The sequence below is a fragment of the Cavia porcellus genome, unplaced genomic scaffold, assembly GCF_034190915.1.
Source record: "Cavia porcellus strain 051 isolate PalLab524CR breed Dunkin Hartley unplaced genomic scaffold, mCavPor4.1 scaffold_17, whole genome shotgun sequence".
In the NCBI taxonomy this organism is placed as follows: domain Eukaryota; kingdom Metazoa; phylum Chordata; class Mammalia; order Rodentia; family Caviidae; genus Cavia; species Cavia porcellus.
The window spans coordinates 23,951,733-23,975,013 of NW_026947500.1; the positions used below are offsets into that span (position 1 = coordinate 23,951,733).

General features: G+C 50.4%; 3 protein-coding genes across 4 annotated transcripts; 2 read left to right on the plus strand and 1 right to left on the minus strand.

Moving 5' to 3' along the window:
• Window positions 1–51: 51 nt before the first annotated feature.
• Window positions 52–3,915, plus strand: Zfpl1 (zinc finger protein like 1). The gene is made up of 8 exons (XM_003468216.5): window positions 52–204; window positions 491–600; window positions 898–1,009; window positions 2,156–2,349; window positions 2,448–2,520; window positions 2,592–2,738; window positions 2,951–3,068; window positions 3,460–3,915. Exons 2-8 carry the CDS (start codon window positions 499–501, stop codon window positions 3,644–3,646), a joined length of 933 nt encoding a protein of 310 aa, XP_003468264.1. The 5' UTR covers window positions 52–204; window positions 491–498; the 3' UTR covers window positions 3,647–3,915.
• Window positions 3,916–3,960: 45 nt separating this feature from the next.
• Window positions 3,961–12,608, minus strand: Tmem262 (transmembrane protein 262). Its single transcript, XM_063227507.1, has 4 exons — window positions 12,355–12,608; window positions 4,332–9,959; window positions 4,138–4,237; window positions 3,961–4,037 (listed from the first exon to the last, which is right to left on the minus strand). Exons 2-4 carry the CDS (start codon window positions 4,503–4,505, stop codon window positions 3,961–3,963), a joined length of 351 nt encoding a protein of 116 aa, XP_063083577.1. The 5' UTR covers window positions 4,506–9,959; window positions 12,355–12,608.
• Vps51 (VPS51 subunit of GARP complex) lies at window positions 11,992–23,278 on the plus strand. 2 transcript variants are annotated; one of them, XM_003468070.5, is made up of 10 exons: window positions 11,992–12,302; window positions 13,083–13,212; window positions 19,719–19,865; window positions 19,951–20,170; window positions 20,253–20,970; window positions 21,319–21,534; window positions 21,724–21,942; window positions 22,253–22,374; window positions 22,456–22,543; window positions 22,912–23,278. In XM_003468070.5, exons 1-10 carry the CDS (start codon window positions 12,078–12,080, stop codon window positions 23,170–23,172), a joined length of 2,346 nt encoding a protein of 781 aa, XP_003468118.1. In that variant the 5' UTR covers window positions 11,992–12,077; the 3' UTR covers window positions 23,173–23,278. The 2 variants fall into 2 exon arrangements, with proteins under 2 accessions (XP_003468118.1, XP_013006201.1); XM_013150747.2 differs by lacking the exon at window positions 13,083–13,212 and having other exon boundaries at window positions 12,123–12,302.
• The last annotated feature ends 3 nt before the right edge of the window (window positions 23,279–23,281 follow it).

The window sequence follows — 23,281 nt, forward strand, 5'->3', positions numbered from 1 at the left end:
GGGCGTGGCCCGCGGCGCGTTAGTGTCATCAGCGCGCGCCGCACCCGGAAGAGACGTGGCAGCAGAGGATAATCGCGGCGACTCGGGCTGAAGTGGGCAGAGCGGCAGCCGGTGAGCGCAATACTTGTCCTGCGCCTCGAGCTGCTGATTGCGCTGGTCGGGATCCGCGCCGTGGCCGATCAGTAACACAGATAGTAGGAATCTGTACGGAAGGAGGCGGGGCCAGGAAGGGGTGGGACTCAGGAGGGGCCCTAGAGGTGGGGTCGGTGATATCTGGGAGTTGCTAATAGTGGGTGGGATTCAGGGGAATCGGGGGTCTTAAGAGGCGGGATTTATCTGGGGTGTGTGGTCCGTCCGAAAATGGGGAAGTGGGTAAGAATTTGGGATTGGGGCGCATATGAAGTGTCTGGAATTAAGGACACGAACTGGGCTGGTGAGAAGTGATGTGCACTAGAACCTGGCTTCCTGTCAACTCCGTCCCTTTCGCTAGGGTCGGTCATGGGACTTTGCAAGTGCCCCAAGAGGAAGGTCACCAACCTGTTTTGCTTCGAACACCGAGTCAATGTCTGCGAGCACTGCCTGGTAGCCAATCACGCCAAGGTGGGACATTCAGGGCGGTGGCTGAGCAGGGTACTTGGTGAACAGACAATACTGGCAATGCCAAATCCATGAGGGGCCTCGCGCTAGTGTTAGCTCCGCAAGGGCAAGGACTTGGTTTATTCCGCTCACTGCTGTATCTCCAGCCCCTAAAACAGAGGCTGACGCACAGTAAGTGTTCAATAAATTTTGGGATTAAAAAAATCAAAAGATGAGTTTCCTCTGTGTTGAGAGAAAAGAGGCCCTTGGACTGGTAGATGGAGTCCCAGCTCCAGTTATGACTTCTCTCTCCCACTTCAGTGCATCGTACAGTCCTACCTGCAGTGGCTCCAAGATAGTGACTACAACCCCAACTGCTGCCTTTGCAACACACCCCTGGCCAGCCGGGAGACGACCCGCCTCGTCTGCTATGGTGAGGCATGGGTACCCTAAAGGGATCAGGGCAGCTTCTTTAACTGGCTCAGCTGGTGATTCTGCAAACAGTAGGACAGTAGAGTTCCCCAAGCCAGGGAGGCCAGTGCTGCATATCCTAGTTCTGTTCGGTTACTTCCCTGATACATAAAGTTGGGCAAGTAATTTTCCTTCTATAGGCCTGTCTTTCCTAAAAAACAAGGATCCTACTTGCTGCTTTGCCAGTCTTGAAGAGTTGAGCACGAGCCAGTCAAGCTTATGAGGATGGCTGTAGCCCTTGTGGCTCTGAGCAGCAGCTAGCCATGTCAGCATGACACTTTCAGATATTCCGGGTCTATTACTGACTGCAGGGTGATACAGAGAGGAAGTGTTTCCCACACTGAAATTAGTTAGGGAGGAGTCAGAAGTCATGTGTGTCATGTCTGTGGCCTGAGTCCAGTGTATGAGCCTTAGCTTCAGTTTTTGAAGCTGATACAAAACAGGTAGCTCCATATATTTCTTCATCTGTGTGAGGATGTGTGTATACTTGCATGAATTCAGTCCACACTGTGTCCTTACAGGACTGTTTATTGCATAAATATGTATAATGTGAACACGGGTATATGTAGGAGAACACATGGATGGGTTAGGGTGCTTTAGCATAGCAAATGTTTTAGACATGTACGTCTGAGAGCTTGTCTAGATACTGGAAGACACTTGTGTTTGTGTACTTATCAGTACATGTTCATTTGCACCTGTGGATATATCCCAGCATACAGTGACTGTGCATGTATCTCTGCACAACCTACTGAAGTGTAGGTTCTCATCTGCAGAACCTACTTATTAGCCATTAGCACAGGGATGGTGATGAGTGTAGTCCCAGAGACAACTCTCTGGAAGGGTAGGTGGCATTTTCTTCCCATCCACTCCCTTGTGCACTGGCAACTTAGTGGCATCTGCTTTGAGTTAGTCAGATAGTGGTGTCCAAGAAGCCTGAGATCATGGAACAATGATGAAATATACCTGTGGTTGGAGGCGATAGAGAAGCCCTGGTCATCCGTGTATGTGCACTTTCATCCCTTTAGCAGACTGGGGCTCATTGCTGGGCTAGGAGCTCTAAAGGGACTTTCTCCTCATGCCTTTCCTTCCCTATTTCATGGGCCCTCAGATCTCTTCCATTGGGCCTGCCTCAATGAACGTGCTGCCCAGCTACCCCGAAACACTGCGCCTGCTGGCTATCAGTGCCCCAGCTGCAATGGTCCCATCTTTCCTCCAACCAACCTGGCTGGCCCTGTAGCCTCTGCACTGAGAGAGAAGCTGGTCACCGTCAACTGGGCCCGGGCAGGACTGGGCCTCCCTTTGGTGAGAGTCCTCTCTGGTGAGAGTGTGTCTGTCTGTTCTACACTTTACCAGCCAGGTAAGTGGCTGGGCATGCTGGTAACCCACACTTCTTCCTCCAGATTGATGAGGTGATGAGCCCAGAACCTGAGCCCCTCAATTCTTCCAGCTTCTCTGACTGGTCCAGCTTTAATGGTAAGCATTTGCCTCTCTGCTGCCTGGGCCCTTCACTCCTCACCCTGCTGACCTCTATTCTCTGCCCACAGCCACTGGGTCCCCTGCACAGGAGAAGACAGAAAGCACTTCCGCTCCCACAGTCTTCTATAGCCAGGCTCCCCGGCCCCCCTCATCTCCCAGCCCCCCTGAGCAGCACACAGTCATCCACATGGGCAGTTCTGAGCCCTCGACTCATGGTGAGCCGGGGAATTATCTGGGCTTCAGAAGGATACATGGGGTCGTCTGCAGTTGGTTGGGGCAGGAGCTCAAGGATCACCCCATTTGGAGTGACTTCCTCACTCAGCACAGCCATCACCTCCCCACAATTCCAAAATGCTCTGCCAGTGCATCTGACACACACAGATCAGGTTCCCTGAGCCTGTTGATGCTCTTGGCTCCATCCCTGCAGCCCCCAGGAAGGTGTATGACACACGGGACGACGACCGGGCACCTGTCCTCCATGGGGATTACGATGACGACAAGTACCGCCGCCGGCCTGCCCTGGGTTGGCTGGCTCAGCTGCTCAGGTACGTGGGGTCAGGTGCGAGGCAGGACCCTTGGGAGGACAATTTCATGGCCAAAGAGGCTTGCACCAAGCTGGTGCAGGGACTGTGCACAGCAGCCTCTGCCAGGCGGTAGAAGCCTTGCTCGCTCCTGCCTCTGGGGTCCTTGCATCCCATAGGAGCTTTGGACTCAGGCTCTTTGAAGCCTCTTCCTGTTTTTGTCCCCAACATCTGACCATTGCAGTTTTCAGGGCACAGTCACAATCCCAGCTGCTTCCAGCTGCACAGTAAGGCTGTGTGGTGGAAGAATCCTCTCTGTGGCACAGATGAGGAAACAGGCACAAGGATGGTAACTAGGGCCCCCCTGCATGTCAGGACCTCGGAGCCTGACCCGACTTTCCCTTCATTCCCCTAGGAGCCGGGCTGGGTCTCGGAAGCGGCCGCTGACCCTGCTGCAGCGGGCAGGGTTGCTGCTGCTCTTGGGGCTGCTGGGTTTTCTGGCCCTCCTCGCCCTCATGTCTCGCCTGGGCCGGGGCGCAGCTGACAGTGATCCCAATCTGGACCCACTCATGAACCCTCACATCCGTGTGGGCCCCTCATGAGCCCTGGCTTCTGGCTGGGCCAGCTCAGGCCCCCAAGGATGGAAGAGGAGGGGACCTGGGGGCTCTTCTCCATTTCTCTCCCTTGAGCCTAAGACACTAAGATCCTAGGCCCAAAGCTGAGGCCATCAAGGTGGCTGCAGACTAGGCCTGGGGTCCTGCAGGTTAAGCATTTGTCTTTATTTGCTTCTTGGGTCACCTGCCTCCCACCCCAACCCCTCAAAGGACCTAACAGGGGCAAATAAATAACAGACTTTATTAAAACACTCAAAGCAGCCTTTTCCTTACCCTTTCTCAGCCTCAGCCCGTCCCCGGCCTCAGTGGCTTTCCTCTCGGTGCTGAATGGTCAGAAACTCCAGAGACAAGCGGTTGAAGAACATGACCGCATTGAGTACTGGGCAGAGCGCAGAACCATCAGCCCCACACCCTGCCCCTCCTCCCACACCTCTGCCCAAGCGCTCCCTCCCCGCCTCTGTGCAGCCTCCCCTACTCACCCAAGGTGGTTAGGGCAAAGCACTGGAAATACTTGTCTTCTGTCATCTCGGCGTACACCGACCCCATGGCAGCCCAGCAGACGCTCACCACCTGGGAGAACTATAGGCCCATGCAGTGGGGAGCAGCCCCTCGACCCCAAACCAACAGCCTGTCAGCCCCAGCCCCCCACCCCCTGCCAACTCCTGGCCCCCACCATCACAATAGTCGTGTAGTCGAAGCTCATGCGGTCGTACTCGTAGGTGATGTAGAAGTTGTACAGGTCACTGACCAAGATGCCCAGGTGTATGAAGAAAAGCAGGAGGGCAGCCATGGTGAGCATCATGCCTTGCGGGAAGAAGAGCACGGCCACACGGTCCCGCCACCGCATCCTGAGCGCGGCGGGGGCCCCTCGTCAGACCCAAGCCCTGGAGCGACGGGGAGACTGGCCAGGGCAGCAGCAGAGCCCCCTGGATCCACATCACCCCATCTGGAACAGCAGTGTGATTCCAGAACCAAGAGGACACTGAGGGGTGAGGCTCTAGAACCCAGGTGAATTCCAGCCAAGACAAGAGTGTTTGACAGGTGGCTGGGGTGCTTAGAATTGGGGGGGCCCTAGGCAGAAGGTGCTGAGCAGTGGGAGTATGAGTGCAGATGCAGGGACAGTGTCACTCCTCATCCCATGGTCCCACAGAGAGTGTGGGCACACTCACTGATAGAGATACAGGGTGCAGGGTTTGAGATAAAGACTGGGATGTGCACCTGGGGGGCTTCCCTAGTGAGGAACCTGGACCCCAGGTTCCAAGTGGGCTCCACCACAGCTGGGGCAGAACTAAGATGGGGGACAGGGCATTCTCCACAGCCTTAACTTTTGTTGGCAGTAAGCCCCACACTCAGTTTGTTGGTGCGGAAATAAAGCACTCACTCACCAAGAAATCTTGACAAGGCAAGTCTGCTTCTGTGGAAGGGTGAGGCACCAGGCCAGTAAGGTACCATGCACACCCAGTGGCAGCGGCAAGCTCCTTACACACCCTAACTTCTGGGCTGGTAACTGCTATTGTAAACCCAAATATCGAGTTTCAGTTATCCAAGTACAGTAATCCCTTTTCCATTTTTCCTCACAATCTAAAAGGTTGTATTTGTAATCCCACTGAGATGTCATTGGAATCCCAGCAAGTTAATTCCAGTCTACCACCTCCAATGCAAACCACAGCAAGAGTAAAGACACCAAGACATATTCCTAGTTAAGGGCAACCAAGGGGTCCTAAATCCAATCCCATGAGGATATGCAGGCAAAGGCCCTGATCCTAGGCCTCTCCCAGAATTTATTATCTTGTGAAGAAGAGGGGTGGCGGGAACTTGAGCTGGCTGGCCAGGTGCAAGATTGGCATCTCTGTGAATTGGAGACAGAAAGATATGCAGGAGGATCAATTTACATAAGCCAGTTTCTGATATGCAAACTCTGTCCTGGGGAGTCTTAGTCTTATCTTGACATTGCTGAGCTATTTGCTTTAACATCTTTCGTGCTCATATCTGTATTGTACTAGAACACTATGAGAGGAAACAGGACTATGTGTTGGCTATAGAGGTTGCATATCAGCACCTGGACTAGCTTTATTATGTCTAGAGCCAATGCTTATGCTTAGAGCCAAATTGACGAGAAAAGGAAATACCCTAGCCAGCTTTTTATATATCAGTATAAAGAAATGAGTCTCCAAGTTATCAAAGTCACAGTAATTATTTTGTATTCAAAAGGAGTCACTGGAGTTGTCTCCCACAGCTGCCTTCCCCTCATTAGCTGGCGCAAAGGTTCACTTATCCTAGGGGGTGGGAGGGTTGCTAAGCAGGGTGGCTAAGGAGGTTTGGGGATAGCAGAACTGGAAGGCGTTGGCATAAGGTATTCCCAGAGTCCTTGCCTCTGATGTCTATTGTAACCATTAACAACTCTTAACTCTGGTGCAAGGGGTGGAGGTAGGCAGCTCAGGGAGAAATAAGTTTAAGATGGAGGTGCTACTGTTTATGTCCTTTGATTAAAAAAAACAGGACCTCAGTGTCCCATACTATGTAGCCCAGGCTGGCCTCCAACTCACAGCCATCCTCTTGCCTCAGGCTCCCAAGTGCTGGGATTATAAGCATGGGCCACCATGCTTGGGCCTGGGCCCTATACCTCGAAATTCTTGTCTCAGCTATACATTGTGGTGCATGCCTGTAATCCAGAACTCTGGGAGATCAAGGCAGGAGGACTGAATTTCAGTCCAACCTGAAATTCAGATAGGGATTTAACAAGACCTTGTGTTAAAAATAAGAGGGTCGGGGATTTAGCTCAGCAGCATAAGCGCCTGCCTAGCAAGCACGAGGTCATGAGTTTGATGCCCAGTACCAAAAATAAATAAATAAAGGCTAAAGTGGGGTGAAATGCTGTTTCACGAATCCATTTAAAGGTTACTGATATATAGTTGTTTGATACTGGTATTCTCCATTAATGGTTCAAATTCTAAGATTACAAGCAGATATTGCTCAGTAGATATAAAAACATTTATATCCAGTAGAGAAAGTAGTATAAAAGGTTATAATTTTTATTGTCCTGTAGGAAATCAACTAGTTGCTTTTTGTTGTTTTGGTTTTGGTTTTCTTCTTTGAAACAGGGTCTCCCTTGAATTGCTAAGTTGCCCAAGCTGTGCTTAAATGACCAGGATTTCACTATATAGTCCAATTGGCCTCAAATATTTCTGGCTGAGCCTCACTAGTGCTAAGATTACATGTGTATGCCACCACATCCAGCAAATCAATCACTGCACAGTTTTGTATCTAACCCAGTAATCATGTGCTAATATTCTCCTTTTAATGGCTACCTATGTCCAGCCTCTCAAGGTGCTTTATTACTTTATTGAGGTAATAAATAACCTTGCTGATGAGTTCATAAATCTTAGATAATATTTATCCTATGTTCAGACATTTCTTCCTTTGTGTGTGTGTGTGTGTGTGTGTGTGTGTGTGTTTGTGTTTGAGACAAGATTTCGCTATGCAGTTCAGGCTGGCTTTGAGTTCACTTTTTAGCTCAGGCTGGTCTTGAACTTGCAGCAAACCTCCTGCCTCAGCTTCTCAAGTGCTAGGATTACAGGTATGTGTCTTTTTTTTTTTTTTTTCTTTTTTTTTTTTTTTTGTAGCAAAAGATCCCCAGCTCTTCTTTATTTTTTTTATTTGAAAACAGAGTCTCCCCTGAATTGCTAAGTTGCCCAAGCTGAGCTTGAAGTTGTGATCCCCTTGCCTCAGCCTCCTAAATGCTGGAATTATAAGCATATGCTCCCATGCCTGGCTGTAAATCTTTTTACTTATAAGAACAGATTCATGTATTGCTTGGGTTATCTTTTGGGGGGGGTTCTTTTTTCTTTCTTTTCTTTTTGTACTGGGAATCAACTCAGAACCTCATGCTTGCCAGGCAGGCACTATGCCACTAAGCTATATCCCTGGCCCCCCTCTATTTTTTTTTTTTTTTTTTTTTTTTGAGATGGAGTCTTGCTGTGCAATCCAGGCTGGCCTTGGACTTGCTATGAGCCCAGGCTGGCCTCAAACTCATGGCGATCCTCCTGCTTTAGTCTCCCAGGTGCTGGGGTTACAGGGGATTACAGGTGTGTGCTACAATATCCAGCTAGTTTTTTTTTTTTTTCATTTTATTTGAAAGAGGGTCTTGCTGTGTAGTCCAGACTGGCCTCAAACTTGCAGTGATCCTCCTGCCTCAGCCTCCCAAGTGCTGATATTACAGGTGTGCACCGCTACGACCAGAAGATTATTTTTGTATTGGCACTGAGCTATAACTTTTTTGTTTGTGTGGTAATGGGGCTTGAGTTCAGGGTCTTCATACTGAGCTACATCCTTAGCCTTTTTCTTTTTTAAACCCTACTGAGCCAGGATCTTGCTATACTGCCCTGGCTGACCTTGAACTTTCCATCCTCTGCTCAGCTCCCAAGTGCCAAGGTTACAGACCATGTATATTTTTTAAAACAGTCTCTGAAAAAAAGATAATAACAGTCTCTGGCCAGGCATGTGGGCACCAATCTATAATTCCAGCCTGAACTACATAATGAGACCTTGTTTCAATCAATCAGTTAGTCAAGTCTCTGAACATCCCACTGAGTCAGAGGTAAGCAAATTGTTTCTGTCAAAGGCTAGTTAGGTTTAAGTTTTTGTGGACCATGACATCACCATGGCAACTACTGTACGAGGGTTTGCTGTTGTAGTTCAAATGTAATTAGGTGAACAAATAGTTATGGCTGTGTTCTGATAAATTTTACTTAGGGCATTAAAATATAAATTTCAGACTTTTTAAAAACCATAAAATCTACAGCAAGGCATATTAATAGTCAAGATTCCAGAAATTCAATAGAAGAGCAGAACAGTAAAAACTTATAGAAAAGAAATAAATCACCTATAAAGGAAAGCCCATCAGAATCACAGCTGACTTCTCCACACAAACTCTCAAGTCAAGGAGAGCTTGGAGTAAAGTACTTCAAGCTCTAAAAGAAAACGACCTCTAACCAAGATTGATGTACCCCACAAAACTATCCTTCAAAATCCACGGAGAAATAAGGTACTTCCATGGCAAAAAAAAAAAAAAAAAACACCTGAGGAAATTCATAATCACCTAGCCAGCACTCCAAAGTGGTCTGAAGAACATTCTAGAAAGTGATAACAAGAACTACAGCTCCATGAACCCCAATAGAATCAACCCAGCAGGCAAGACAAACAGAGAGGAAAAAGGGTAGGAAGTTAATACATAAAGGGAAATAACATGACAGGGATGTCAATACATAACTAGCATCATCAGTGGTAATAGTCTCAGTTTTCAACCAAAAGAAACAGACTGGCAGTGGCTCAAGAAGCAAAAGCCAGCAATATGCTGCATACAAGGAACATTTAATTCAAAAGAATTAGAGTTTTTTCCAATCATTTAAAAATGTAATGGATCTTCCTCAAAAACCTAAACCTAGAAATTTCATTTGACCCAGCCCTTCTCCTAGATATCTTCCCAGAAGGGTTGAAGATATTATATTACAGTGATCCATACATACTCACGTTTATAGCAGCACAATTTATAACAGCCGAACCTTGGACAGACCCCCTCTGTCCATTCACAGTGTAGGAAAAGCTGAAGCCCAAGATGGCTGCACTATGGTTCAGGCTGGGAGGACCTGGTTGCTTTTGGAGATAAGTTCAGATCAAGAGAGTTCCAGTGCAGGTGGGAGGTATAACCAAGGACATTACTGGCTGGTGTAGGTAACTTAGATAACTAACATTGTTAGTGGCACACAGCCACTATTCTGCAGACTGTCAACACTCTGGAGGCTGAGGCAGGAATATCTCAAATTTGTGTTCAACCCAGAGAATACCAAAACAAACAGAAAGTTAGGCATGGTGGGCCACATAATAAAGTTTTTTTTGTTTTCCTTTTCCTCCAATCCAACTCAGTGTGTCCTAATCTGAATGCCAGGTCACTCCCTCTCTTGAAGGAATGCTTTCGTCAACTGCCATGTGAGGCACCCTACATGAAAGGCCAGTGGTAACAGTCACAAAGGAATGTGCTGATAGCTAAGGAATACAGAAAATTTAAAGAGTTTATTGGTAGACTGCAAGAGAGCAGCAGGTGAGTCCAAGGAGGACCAAACTGTAAGGGCAGATAGCTAAGCATTTTCTATTTGACTTTAGTGTGAAAGGGGGTCTGGGACAGTCATTCCAGAAGCTCTCCCAGAGGTCACAGTGGTTCTGTTGTCATCCATCTTGTCACTAAGGACAGCCAGGTATTGTCTGAAGACTGATGTAATGTTTTAGAAGAGGTCCAACGCCTGCCCTGCAGGTAAAATTAATAATATGTAAACATTAATATTGGTGGTCAGCAGATCAGAATAAAAAATACGTGTTTCGGGGGCTGGGGATTTAGCTCAGCGGCATAAGTGCCTGCCTTGCAAGCAGGCAGTCGTGATTTCGATCCCCGGTACCGATAAAAAGTAAAAAGACAAAAACAAACAAACAAACAAACAAAAAAAAAAAAACGTGTTTGTACTTGAAAGGGACTTTTGATGGCATATTGGCATAGGATAAGAAATGACCCTCTTTGGACCAGGGATATAGCTCAGTGGCACAACCTCCTGCCTGGCAAGCATGAGGTTGTAAGTTCAATCCCCAGTACAAAAAAAAAAAAAAAAGGCCGCTCTTTCCAACATGTCAATTGGTCAATGTGGTTAGGGCTGCATACATAGTTTCTGGGCATGGAGTACAGGGCGGAAAGATAATGTTTACATTACAGGGTCACAACTCAGATTTAAATAAATAATGGTAAAATCACCAGGATTCCCCAAAGGAATGGCTGCACCTTTGTCCCAGGCAGAAACCTGGGAATTGTTTTGCACCCTTCACCTACCCACTCACTCACCACATCCCATCAGTTACTTGATATCAGCCAGGTTTGTCTTCTAACCCCAAGACATATTCTTACTTTATTTTCTTTTTGGTTTTTCTGAGACAGGGTTTTGCTATGTAGTTCAAAATGGTCTTGAACTAACAGAGATCCTCCTGCCTCAGCCTCCCAAGCACTGGGATGAGACAGTTTCATTATGCAGTTCACCCTGGCCTTGAACTCATTTTGTAGCCCAGGCTGGTCTCCAACTCACTGCGATCCTGTTTCAGCCTCCTAAGTGCTGGGATTACAGTCATGCACCACCATGCCTAGCCTAAGAAGGGTTCTTAAATTGAAGCATGCATGAGAAATTCCTGGGACTTTAAAAAGTGGCCTGTGGTACACATCTGTAATCCCAGCATGATGGAGTCTGAGGCACAAGGATGCACAGTGAAACCTTGTCTCAAAAGGACAAAAAAAAAAAAAGCAGCACCAGTTAGGAAGCTGAGCATGGTGGCACATGCCTATAATCCCAGCACTAAAAGGCTGAGGCAGGAGAATCACTCCAAGTTTAAGGTCAGGCTGGGTTCCATAGTGCGTTTAAGGCCAACCTAAACTACATAGCAACACCCTGTCAAAACAACGGAAAAAAAAAAGCTAGGTCTATGGGACCCCAGAGTGCCTCCCCAGTGAGGGTTGAACTCCTCGCTTCTCTTTCTCCCCTTCCTTCTCAGACGCACATTTTAAATTTTGAGACAGGGTCTTGTCAAATTGCTAAGCCTTGGCTTGAATTTGTGATCCTCCTGCCTCAGCCTCTCAAATCCTGGGATTTCAGACGTGCACCACAGGTACTTCTGAAGGCAATTCTGAGGGATACAGAAAAATGGCCCTTAAGAAGCACTGCACCAGGGGGCCACTGCGCCTATCTGGTAATCACAAAGTCGCGAGTTTGATCCGCGGTACCAAAAAAAAAAAAAAAAAAGAAAAGAAAAAGAAAAGAAAAGAAAAAAAAGAAAGACTGCACTACGGACATACATTTAACACGCGCAGTCCCCGTTTATTTGCTCACCACTCAGCCATGGTGAACCTTTTGAGCTTTCAATGACAAGAAACAGCCGGCTGCGCGGCACCAGCCACGGGTTGGTCACCACTTACTCTGGATCTCTTGCCTGCGGGAAAGCATGGTTGGGGAGTCGCGATCGGCCCCAATATGCAAAGGCACAGCGCCTTTAAAAAAAAATAACAAAGGGGCTGAGGATTTAGCTCAGTGGCATAAGCGCCTTCCTTGCAAGTGTGGGGTTGTGAGTTCGATCCCTGGTACCGATAAAAACGAAAAAGACAAAAACAACAACAACAAAGTCTATCCCTCAGGACACTGGTGGAACCCAGGGCTCGCTCGGAACCTCTTTATTCGGGGAACAGTTGCGGGGGAACTCTAGTCTGGAAGGACTCATCGCTGTAGCGGGCCGCTTCATCCGAAGCACTACCTCGTTTCAACAGCTTTATGGATCCCGGAAGTGCCTCCTCCCCGATCCCTTCCCATCCTCCAGCCGACCCGTTGCAGTCGGAGCAATGGCGGCAGAAGCCGTCGGCCCTGGTCCAGCATCTGGACCTGGGGATTCCCCGGAAGGGCCCGAGGCTAATGCCCCGGAACGTCGGCGAAAGGCCCACGGGATGCTGAAGCTTTACTACGGACTCTCGGAGGGGGAGGTTGGGAGTCGCCCCTCCGGGCCGGACTCGCTGGACCCGACTGATCTCAATGGGGCGCACTTCGACCCGGAAGTATATCTGGACAAGGTGTGTGTGAAGAGCGGGGTGTCTAGGCCCCCAATATACCCCCAGTTCATACCTCAGACTTTGTTGATGTGGGGTAGGGGAGCGGGGCTTCACAGGATAAGGACCTTTGGCCAGGCTGCTGGAGCGGAGCTGAAGGCTAAGGGCGCGTGGGCAGCCCTGGCCTGACCCAAGGTGGCGCGGGTCTGAGGTCTGGCGCCTGAGGTTCCATAGGTCCTGGGTAGGGGCGTAGCCCAGGCTGACGGGGCGGGGCTGGGTGTAGGCTGAGCTTGCCAGTCGCGCTCCTAAGCGGCCGAACTGGTAACCCCTCAAGTATGGCACTTGTAGGTTCCGTAGCTACGATTCGTGAAAGCAGGATCAGGATTTTCTTTATGTTTTTCCTTCTTTTTTCTTTTGCATTTTTACATTTTATTGGTACATTTTAGATGTACATAGTGATAAGGTTCATCATAGGGAATTTGTAGCTGTGTATAGTATCTTGCTGCTTTTCCCCCCCCAGTTCCCCTACCCTCCCTTCAAACTCCTCATTTACAAAAACTTTGTTTCCATTTTTTTCCTTCTATTTTTTTCTTTCCCTTCTCTTTTCATCCTCCTCCCTCTTTTGTTCCCCTTCTCATTTGAACATTTTCTTCCCATTTCCCAGTAACTATTACACGTTTTAATCCTTATTTACACTCTCAGTTTCTCACATGATCAGGATTTTCTTGCGCCCAAGAGCCTGCCAGTGAGGGGCCAGGCAGGGGAACACTAACTCAGCGAACACTAACGGCCCTACTTCTCTAGCTGCGTAGGGAGTGCCCGCTGGCCCAGCTGATGGACAGCGAGACGGACATGGTGCGGCAGATCCGGGCTCTAGACAGCGACATGCAGACCCTGGTCTATGAGAACTACAACAAGTTCATCTCGGCCACAGGTGATCCGCGCTGGCCACAGTCCCGACAGTCTTAATTCCTCCCCACCTGTGCTGGGAAAACCAGGAGGGATTTTGAGGGAAGAGACCCAGATTCCAGTCCTGCCCTGATGTCAATGCACTATCACCTGTCTCCCTCTGGCCTTCACTGTCATACCAGTGTAGAGCTAATAGCCGCTCCTAGGGCTTGGTTTGGGCATCTACTCTACCAGTGAACTATATTCCCTAGGGCTTGCTTTGGGAACCAAAGGGGAGTAAGTATAAAATGAGATGAATTCCTGTGAAGCACTGAAATAGCAACCCCCGACAGTGTGGAGGCTCAGTAAGGTCTAATTTCTATTAGTGATAGCTTTCATCTCTAATTCAGACCTACCTGGAGGGTGGCCTCGGGTCTCTTGCCCTTCTTTCTTCCTTACTGTCCTTTCTCCCTCCCTACTTCAGCAAAGAGAGAAAAATTATGACCTTAAGGGGCACAAAGAGTAGATAAAGCCTTTTTTCGTTATTCTGTAGTACTAGACAGGGTTTATTCTTGTTTTCTTGGTTTATTGGGTTTGTTTGTTTGTGCTTTTGAAACAAGGTCTCACTATGCAGTTCAGGCTGGCCTTGAGCACACTTTGTACCTCAGGCTGGTCTCAAAATTGCAATAATCCTCCTGCCTCAGCCTCCCGAGTACTGGGATTACAGAAGTGCGCCACCACACCGAGCTCTAGACGGGGTGTAGCTATCATCCACATTGCCTCAGTCCTGTTTTGAAGACGTACATCTCAGACCTGCGTAATAACTTTGGATCCATATGTGCTTACCCTAGGAGGCAGGCTCCAAGGGCCTGTCTGTGGTCCTTTCCATGGAGAGTTCTGTGAGTACAGAAGACCTGGATTGTGTCTTCATGTGTGGCCCTTTTCTAGTGTCACAGTAGAGGGTGTAGTAGCATATTCATTGTTCTTTTATCAGATTTAAAGGAGGTAATTAGGCGCCCCTCTGCTTGCTAACGCCAGCATATAAATGACAAGATATAACAATTAATGTCCTGAAAACTTCCTTGTGAGCTTCACAAATACTACACTTCCACATTTGTTGGAATATGCATGTATCGATCCTTGGCTTTTGCTTAAAAAGATGGTTTGCTTTTTAGAATTATTTTCCTAAGAAAAAGGGAGTAAATTATAAACTGAGTGATAAGAGTATTAATCTATAAAGACTATGAATTGTGGTTTGGTTTTGTTTTACAAAGAATTATTTTGTACACTGGGGATACAGTAGTGGACCCACCAAACAAAGTTCCTGCCTTTTGAGTTGGGTGTAGTGGTGCATGGTGTTCCTAGGACTCAGGAAGCTGAGGCAGGAGGATCACTGTGAGTTCAGGGCCAATTTGGGTTACCTAGTGAGTTCAAGGCCAGCCTGGACTGTATAGTGAGACCTTATCTGATAAAACCAGAAAAAAAAATTCCTCCCTTTTGAGACCACATTCCAGCTGGAGAGACAGACAATGAATGGAAGGTAGTAACCTTGGTAGGTAGTGCTGCAAGAAAGACTGATTGATTGCAAGAAAGATTGAGACTGGTGGCGTGTGTGGTCCAGCTTTAGTGAGGGTGAGTATGGAGGTGATCAGAGGTGTGACATTTGGGCAAGGGCCCTAGGCGACAGAACCAGCATGGAGAGGAAGGGCTGAGAGCGAGGCTTGGAAGAGAGCCTGACGTGTTCTAGTGCAGCAGCAGTCCAGGGAACAGCAGGGAGGTGACAGAGGGCAGCGAGTTAGTGGGGATCAGGTGAGGAAGGACTGGAAGTGGTGGTGAGAATCTGCTTTTTACTGAGAAGGAATGAACAGAAGAATGGGGTAGCCAGGTGTGGTTGCAGTGCATGCCTGCAATCCCAGCACTTGGGAGGCTGATGCAGGAGGATTACAGTGAGTTTGAGGCCACCATGACTGCATAGTGAGTTTAAGGTCAATCTGAACTACATAGAAAATAAGACCCTGTCTCAAACCACCACTGTCCAAAAAAAAAAAAAAAAGAACTGGGATGAGCTGAATCCTCTTCTCCCTGTACTGGGGATTGACCCCAAGCCTCATGCTAGGCCAAGAACTTTATACTAAGTCCTTTTTATTTTGAGACAAGGTTTTATTAAATTGTCCAGCTGACTTGTATGTCCCCGCCTTAGTCTTCTGAGTAACATGAACTACGATTCCTGTGTTACAACTTCTCTTTATTTCTTAAATGTTTGTTTATTTTTTATTTATTTATTTATTGTCTTTTTATCGGTACCGGGGATTGAACTCACGACCGCCTGCTTACAAGGCAGGCGCTTGTGCCGCTGAGCTAAATCCCCAGCTCCGTTTGTTTATATTTTGCCTGCATAGGCTGCATTGGCTTTTTGAGGCAGGGTCTGGTCTTGAACTCACAGTGACCCTCTTGCCTCAGCCTCCTGAGTGCTGGGATTATAAGTGTGCACTACCATCCCAGGCAATACTACTTATTTCAAAGGAGAACACTGAGAAGGAGCAAGTGGGGCAGCAACATTCAAGAGTTCCGTGTTGGCCTTGTCGGGTTGAAATGCCTGTTACACAGGGACTGTGGAGTTCAGGAGAGAGGCTGGAGTGCAGGGTATGTGAAATAAGGCGAGAGATAGATCACCTCAGAAGGGACTGCAGTGAGTGAGGAGATCTGGGATTGAGCCCTGGAAGTCATGAGAACAAGATCGCACATTCAGGGAGGTTTGGGGACAACCAGGAACATGGCTTTTTTTCTTTCTTTTTTCTTTCTTTAACCTTGAGCTCACTGTGTAGCCCAGGCTGGTCTCAAACTTGCAACAGTCTTCCTGCCTCAGCCTCCCAAGTGCTGGGATTAGATAGAAATCTTTTCTTTTTCTTTTTTTTTTTAATACCAGGGATCAAACTCATGACCTCTTGCTTGCCAGGCAGGTACTTGTGCTGCTGAGCTATATCCTCCCCCTATGCTGGGATTAGGAACATAGATTTCTTCAAAGCCAAGTAAAGAAAACTTTCCAGTAAATGGAGTTGGTGAACATGGGCAGGATGCTGAGGAGAGGAGTCCAACTCTCAGAAGGCAGAGAGAGCAGAGGGGAAATGGAACAGGGGGCCAGGCAGCAGTAAGCAGAGAGAGCCCCTTCCAAGGCACATAACCCATGAGCCCATGACCTACCCACCCCAGTGAGGCTTCATCTCCCAAATCACACTTGGCTCTAACTCCTCTGTGGATTAGTGTCACACCCCTCTGATCAGTCACCTCTCCGAGCCCTCCCCCCCCCCACGAGTGCCTGAAGCTTCAGAGGCGCATCTAGATATGAACAGCCTGTGGGTGAGGATGGGAGGATATGGCATCCTCCTAAGTGACCAAAGTGGGCATGAGAAACCATGTACCCATTCTAAGCCCTTCCTCAGAAGACTGAACCATGGGTCCTAGGAGCAGTTCTGCCATAAAGAAAACTGAAAACATTTTCAAACAGAAACACACAAATGTTTATAGCAGCATTTTTTCAAAACAGGCAAAAAGCGGCAGCAATCCAAATGACCATCAGCCAGGTCAGTGGTGTCGAGTCCGGGACACGTGTGCTGTGGCAGATTGCTTGTATCACCAAAAGCTCTAAAAGGTTCACCATCGGGGCTGGGGATTTAGTTCAGCGGCATAAGCACCTGCCTTACAAGCAGGTGGTTGTGAGTTTGATCCCCAGTACCGATAAAAAGTTAAAAAAAAAAAAAGACAAAAGGTTCACCATCATTGGACTCGATGGAGGTTAACTAAATATCTGTCTGCACAGAAATGGGATGACATACTGATACGTGCTACAGCAGAGCACGAATAAGCATGCATGAAAGAAGCCAGACACATGAGCCACATGTTATGTGATTGCACTTAAATAGGCAACTCCATGGAGACAGAAAATGGGTTCATGGTTGCCAAGTACTAGGAGAGAACAGGATTGAGTGTGTTCTGGAGTTAGTTGTGTTAGATTATAGCCTCGTACATACACTAACTATATGAGGAATCCGTGAATTTTCCTGTGTGGCAATTATATTCCAAGTAAGAAACCACACTAACAAAATGTGCTGGGACAGGCTTGGCCGCAGGCTGTGGCTGGCCAGCCTGTGACATAGACGCTGAGCTCGGTTATGTAATATATACATTCACCCGTGCCAGACTGGAAAGACCTGAAAGATTATAGCAGAGGAAGCCCTTTGCTGTTCCTTCCCCAGGCAAAGAAAGTTAAAAAAAAAATGTAGTTCTAGGATTGAACCCAAGGCCTTTGTACTGAGCTACATCCCCAATTCTCTTCCTTCTCCTCCTCTTCTTTTGTCTTTTTTAAGACAGCATCTTGCTATACAGTTCAGACTAGCCTTGAGCTCGATGTGTAGCCCAGGCTGGTCTCAAATTCACAAGGATCCTCCTGCCCCAGCCTCCCAAGCGCTGGGATTATAGGCGTGAGCCACCATGCCTGGCCCAAGTTCCTAGTTCTTTATAATTTTTTTTTTTTTTTTGTAACAAAATCTGACTTGCCCAGATTGGGCTCAAATTTGTGATCCTCCCAGCTCAGCCTGTAACCATTTCCTATGGGTATCACCATGCTAAGAAAAAGTAACTTTGGAAAATGAGAAAAACAGACCCACCAGAGGGCCTAGGAGGATGGCTTGGCAGTGCCAAGTGGGATTTGGTGTGACACTGAAGGAGAGTCTGGTTCATCTTCAGTTCGGGTCCAAGGGTTGAATGCTACTTGGGCTTATCATGTTCCAGGAACCGGTAGTGAGAGAGGCTAGGCCGGGGTGGGAGTGGCACCTGCAGGTGACAGGGCAGACTGAGGAAGGGAGGGGAGATGCTGCAGAAGGAGCACTGTGAGTAGTGCCCAGGGGCCAGGATCACTGTGCCCAGGGTTCCCTCGGAAACCAGAAGGCTTAGGGTAGGTAGGCAGGCCAAGTGACAGGGTCACAGAAGCAGAGATGCTGGAAGGGGCAGTTTCTGGTGATGATGAGCAGCAGACCAGATGGGGCAGAGGCAATGACAGCAGGGCCAAAGAGGTCACTGAACAATGGGAAATGTCCAAGGCTTTGCATTTGTTGATGTTCACAAGGAGGTGATAGAAGGGGCAGCGGGATACAGTGATCAGGAACTGGTAACAGGGATAGTAGAAGTGGCAATAAGAAGGGGGTAGTGGGGCTTGGGATTTAGCTCAGCGGCATAAACGCTGCCTTGCAAGTGCACAGTCTTGAGTTCCATCCCTCGTACTGATTTTAAAAAAAAAGTTATTTAGGCAGGCGTGGTGGATCACACCTGTAATCCCAACACTTCGGAGGCTGAGGCAGGAGGACGGTTGCAAGTTCGAGACCAGCCTGGGCTACAAAGTGAGTTCAAGGCCAGCCTGACCTGCATAGAGACTCTGTCTCAAAAAGACAAAAAAAAAAAAAAAAAAAAAAAGAAGAAGGGGGTAGTGTGATGAGAGGTCTTCAAAGAAGTGGCTTTTGTGTTTTTTTGGTGGCACCAGAAATTGAACCCGAGGCCTTCACACTGAGTTGTTTCCCCAGCCCTTTATTTTTTGTTTTGAGACAGGGTCTAGCTAAATCACAGTTGTTCACACTGGACTTGAACCTGAGATCTACCTGCCTCGGCCTCCCAGAGTGATAGGGTTATAGGCATGTACCATCATGAGCAGCTAAGAAGTAGGGTTTTAAAGAGAGCTGGATGGGAAGGACCTAGAACAGTGATGGTGAACCTATGGCACGCTTGTTCTTTAAGACAAAAGATGTTAATGGATGTGTTGTCTTTTTGTAAACTAAAACTCAGTGTCTAGGTGTAATTGCAGTTTGGGCTTTGTGATAAGTAAGTGGGTTTCGGGTTGCAGTTCGGGCACTGGAAGCTGTAAGTGCCAGGCCCTGCGCCACCTTGAATGTAAAAGCATAAAAGACCTTGCGGGAGATTTCCAGCAGGACAAAATGGTAATGCTCCCTCAGAGAGGACAGACAGCATTGCCGAGGGGGTGGGGGTCTGAAGAAGGTAAAGGTGAGCATGAGCCAGCTGTGGCTCACACCTGTAACCCCAGCACTCCCGAGGCTGAGGCAGGAGGATCACCATAAGTTTGAAGCCAGCTGGGTCTACATAGCAAGGTGCTCTCAAAAAAAAGGTGAATTGTATTCTGTCTCCTGTGCTGGGCGAGGAGGGCTCCTCTGAGCATGGGCAGATGGGCCCAACCTCTGCCCAGCTGCTTCTAACCCCACAATGAGAGGAAAGCTAAGCCGCTGTGTTAAGTGTGGGGTGCGGCCCTCCCTGAGATACAGACACCCCCTGAGTGCAGAGCCCCCTGGGGTCCCCGTCCCTTCCGCTCCCCTGGACACCAACGCTGGGGCACACGGGAGGTGTGTGTACAAAAGCCCTCCACACTGACAGAGGGACCCCTCCCACAACGTGCCGGGACTCAGCCTTTTCACGAGAGCCATGGCCCTGCTCATGTTGAGGAGCCGAGGGCAGCACTACCTCCCCATTACCCCTGGGCCCTTCCTCTCCCAGACACCATCCGGAAGATGAAGAACGATTTCCGCAAGATGGAGGACGAGATGGACCGGCTGGCCAACAACATGGCTGTGATTACCGACTTCAGCGCGCGCATCAGTGCCACGCTGCAGGACCGCCACGAGCGCATCACCAAGCTGGCAGGTGGGCGCCCTCCCACGCAGCACCTCCGCCGGCGGGACCCTGAACACTGGGCTGATGGCCCTTTGCCCCCATCCCCGTTCCCCAGGGGTGCACGCACTGCTGCGGAAGCTGCAGTTCCTCTTCGAGCTGCCCTCACGCCTCACCAAATGTGTGGAGCTGGGCGCCTACAGGCAGGCAGTGCACTACCAGGGCCGCGCGCGGGCCGTGCTGCAGCAGTATCAGCACCTGCCCTCCTTCCGCGCCATCCAGGACGACTGCCAAGTCATCATGGCCCGCCTTGCGCAGCAGCTGCGGCAGCGCTTCAGGTATGGCCCTTCAGTGCCCACGCCAGGCTACCAGGCTGTCGGGAGCTGTTGCCTTACTTTCCTTTCCTCCCTGACGCCACAGGGAGGGCGGCTCTGGAGCCCCCGAGCAGGCTGAGTGCGTGGAGCTGCTGCTGGCGCTGGGCGAGCCTGCAGAGGAGCTGTGCGAGGAATTCCTGGCGCACGCCCGGGGGCGGCTGGAGGAGGAGCTGCGTGCCCTGGAGAGGGAGCTGGGGCCTTCTCCCCCTGCACCTGACGTGTTAGAGTTCACAGACCGGGGTGGCAGTGGCTTTGTGGGTGGCCTCTGCCAGGTGGCAGCAGCCTACCAAGAGTTGTTTGCAGCCCAGGGCCCCACAGGTGCAGAGAAGCTGGCGGCCTTTGCCCGGGAGCTGGGCAGTCACTACTTTGAGCTGGTGGAGCGGAGGCTGGCACAGGAGCAGGGTGGCGGTGACAACTCCCTGCTCGTGCGGGCACTGGATCGCTTCCACCGGCGCTTGCGAGCACCTGGGGCCCCGCTGGCTGCTGCCGGGCTCACCGAGTCAGCTACAGAGATTGTGGAGCGAGTGGCCCGAGAGCGGCTGGGCCATCACCTGCAGGGCCTGCAGGCAGCCTTTCTGGGTTGTCTGACCGATGTACGCCAGGCACTTGCTGCTCCCCGCCTGGCTGGGAAGGAGGGCCCCAGCCTGGCCGACTTGCTGGCCAATGTGGCTAGCTCCATCCTTAGCCACATCAAGGCCTCTCTGGCTGCTGTTCACCTCTTCACCGCCAAGGAGGTGTCCTTCTCCAACAAGCCCTACTTCCGGGTACAGTCTGCCCTTGGTCCTATGGTTATTCATCCTGCTGGTTGGCCCCATACCACTACCCTTTACTGGTGCTCCGGAAACTGCAGGAGCTGCAGGAGCGCCCCAGTCCTGGCCCCAGGGACTGTGGATGTGTATTTAGGTTCTCAGGAGGCATAATCAGGAGGGCTGAAAGACTGCAGCCACCTACAGCTGTGCTAAAAGGAGGGTGGCAGGGTCCCCAGGGGCTGCCAACCTTGCGTGGGCCAAGCAGGGAAGCTGCCCTTGGTACTTGGATTAAAGCTCTGCCTTGGAGCAGGACCTGTCTAGAAGAGGAGGCTGCCTATATATGTGGCCCTTCCCTCTTCACAGGGTGAGTTCTGCAGCCAGGGAGTCCGAGAGGGCCTCATCGTGGGCTTCATCCGCTCCATGTGCCAGACAGCCCAGAGCTTCTGTGACAGCCCAGGGGAGAAGGGAGGTGCCACACCCCCTGCCCTGCTCCTACTCCTCTCTCGCCTCTGCCTGGACTATGAGACCGCCACCATCTCCTATATCCTCACCCTCACCGATGAGCAGTTTCTGGTGCAGGTGAAATGCTGGCTCTAGGAGAGTAGGGGTGGAGGTGCTGAGAACACAGGAGGCCAGATGGGCCCTGTGGCTGAACCCAGACCGGCCATCAGTGCCCATCCAACCTCTACCTTGGCCAACTCCAGGTTGGCAGCTGCCAGCTTACAGCTCCCATATCCACTGCCTCTGTCCTCTGCCTCCCTGGCTCAGGACCAGTCTCCGGTGACACCCGTGAGCACACTGTGTGCAGAGGCCAGGGACACGGCACGGCGGCTACTGACCCACTACGTGAAAGTGCAGGGCCTGGTCATATCACAGATGCTGCGCAAGAGTGTGGAGACTCGGGACTGGCTCAGTACCCTTGAGCCCCGCAACGTGCGTGCCGTCATGAAGCGGGTTGTGGAGGACACCACGGCCATTGATGTACAGGTGCTGCTATGGGTGGAGCCCTGTGGGGGGGTCCGCCTTCTGAGGACTGAGACATGGGCCAGGTTGTGGCTTCCCTCCGGCCTTGTTCCTCATTGCCCCAGATTATGGTATTGTCACCCGTTTCACCTAGACAGTCAGAAAGTCAAGCAGGCCTAGTCCTAAAGTTTGAGTCCCAGGACCTTGTGCCTGCCTTTGCCCCACTCCACTGACTCTGTTCTGCAGTTAACTGCATCCTCCCGGGTCCCCAGTACCTAATAGGCTGGAGGGATCCCATGCTTGGCCTCCATGCAGTGCGTGCTTCCGCCTCCAGGTGGGGCTCCTGTACGAAGAGGGTGTTCGCAAGGCTCAGAGCAGTGACTCCAGCAAGAGGACCTTCTCCGTGTACAGTAGCTCTAGGCAGCAGGGCCGCTATGCACCCAGCTACACACCCAGGTCTGCCTGGTAGGGGGCCTCCGGGAGGATGGGCAGAAGAGCACAGTGCAGGGCGGGCTGTGACTGCGTCTCTTCCCTCAGTGCCCCCATGGACACCAACCTTTTGAGCAACATCCAGAAGCTGTTCTCGGAACGCATCGATGTGTTCAGCCCCGTGGAGTTCAACAAGGTCTGAAGTTCCGCGTGACCCAGACTCCAGGGGACCCGGGGGGTTGGCATGGACGCCCTGGGGCTGCGGGGCCTCCGGAGGGCTTCATAGTTACCGCAGTTTGGGCCCCAGCCCAGCGCACATGCAGTGACTGGGTTTCTCAGTACCGCCTCCTCGACATACTCTGCTAATTCTAGCCTGTGCCTGCTGGGTTGGCCCTGTCCTCCATTCCAGATGGTGGTATTTCATATCCCCGCCCCTTACCTGAGCCCTGGGTCTTTCTGTCTTAGCCCGTCTGCCCCCACCTTAGGTCTCTCTGCCTCAGTGTAGAAGTTGGTCGCCCCCCCAACAGCAGTCCACCAGCTACATCCCTGTGTCCCTGCCCGCAGGTGTCGGTGCTCACTGGCATCATTAAGATCAGCCTAAAGACGCTGCTGGAGTGTGTGCGGCTGCGCACCTTTGGGCGTTTCGGGCTGCAGCAGGTGCAAGTGGACTGCCACTTCCTGCAGCTCTACCTATGGCGCTTTGTGGCCGACGAGGAGCTCGTGCACCTGCTGCTGGATGAAGTGGTGGCCTCAGCAGCCCTGCGCTGTCCGGACCCGGTGCCCATGGAACCCAGTGTCGTCGAGGTCATCTGCGAGCGCGGCTAGGCTCAGCAGATGTCCCAGATGTCCCGTAGTGCCCCGTTCGCCCGTGCCCTGGCTCCCCTAGTGTCTTCCTCAGACCCGCCTAAATAAACAATGTGCGGTCTCCCAACCT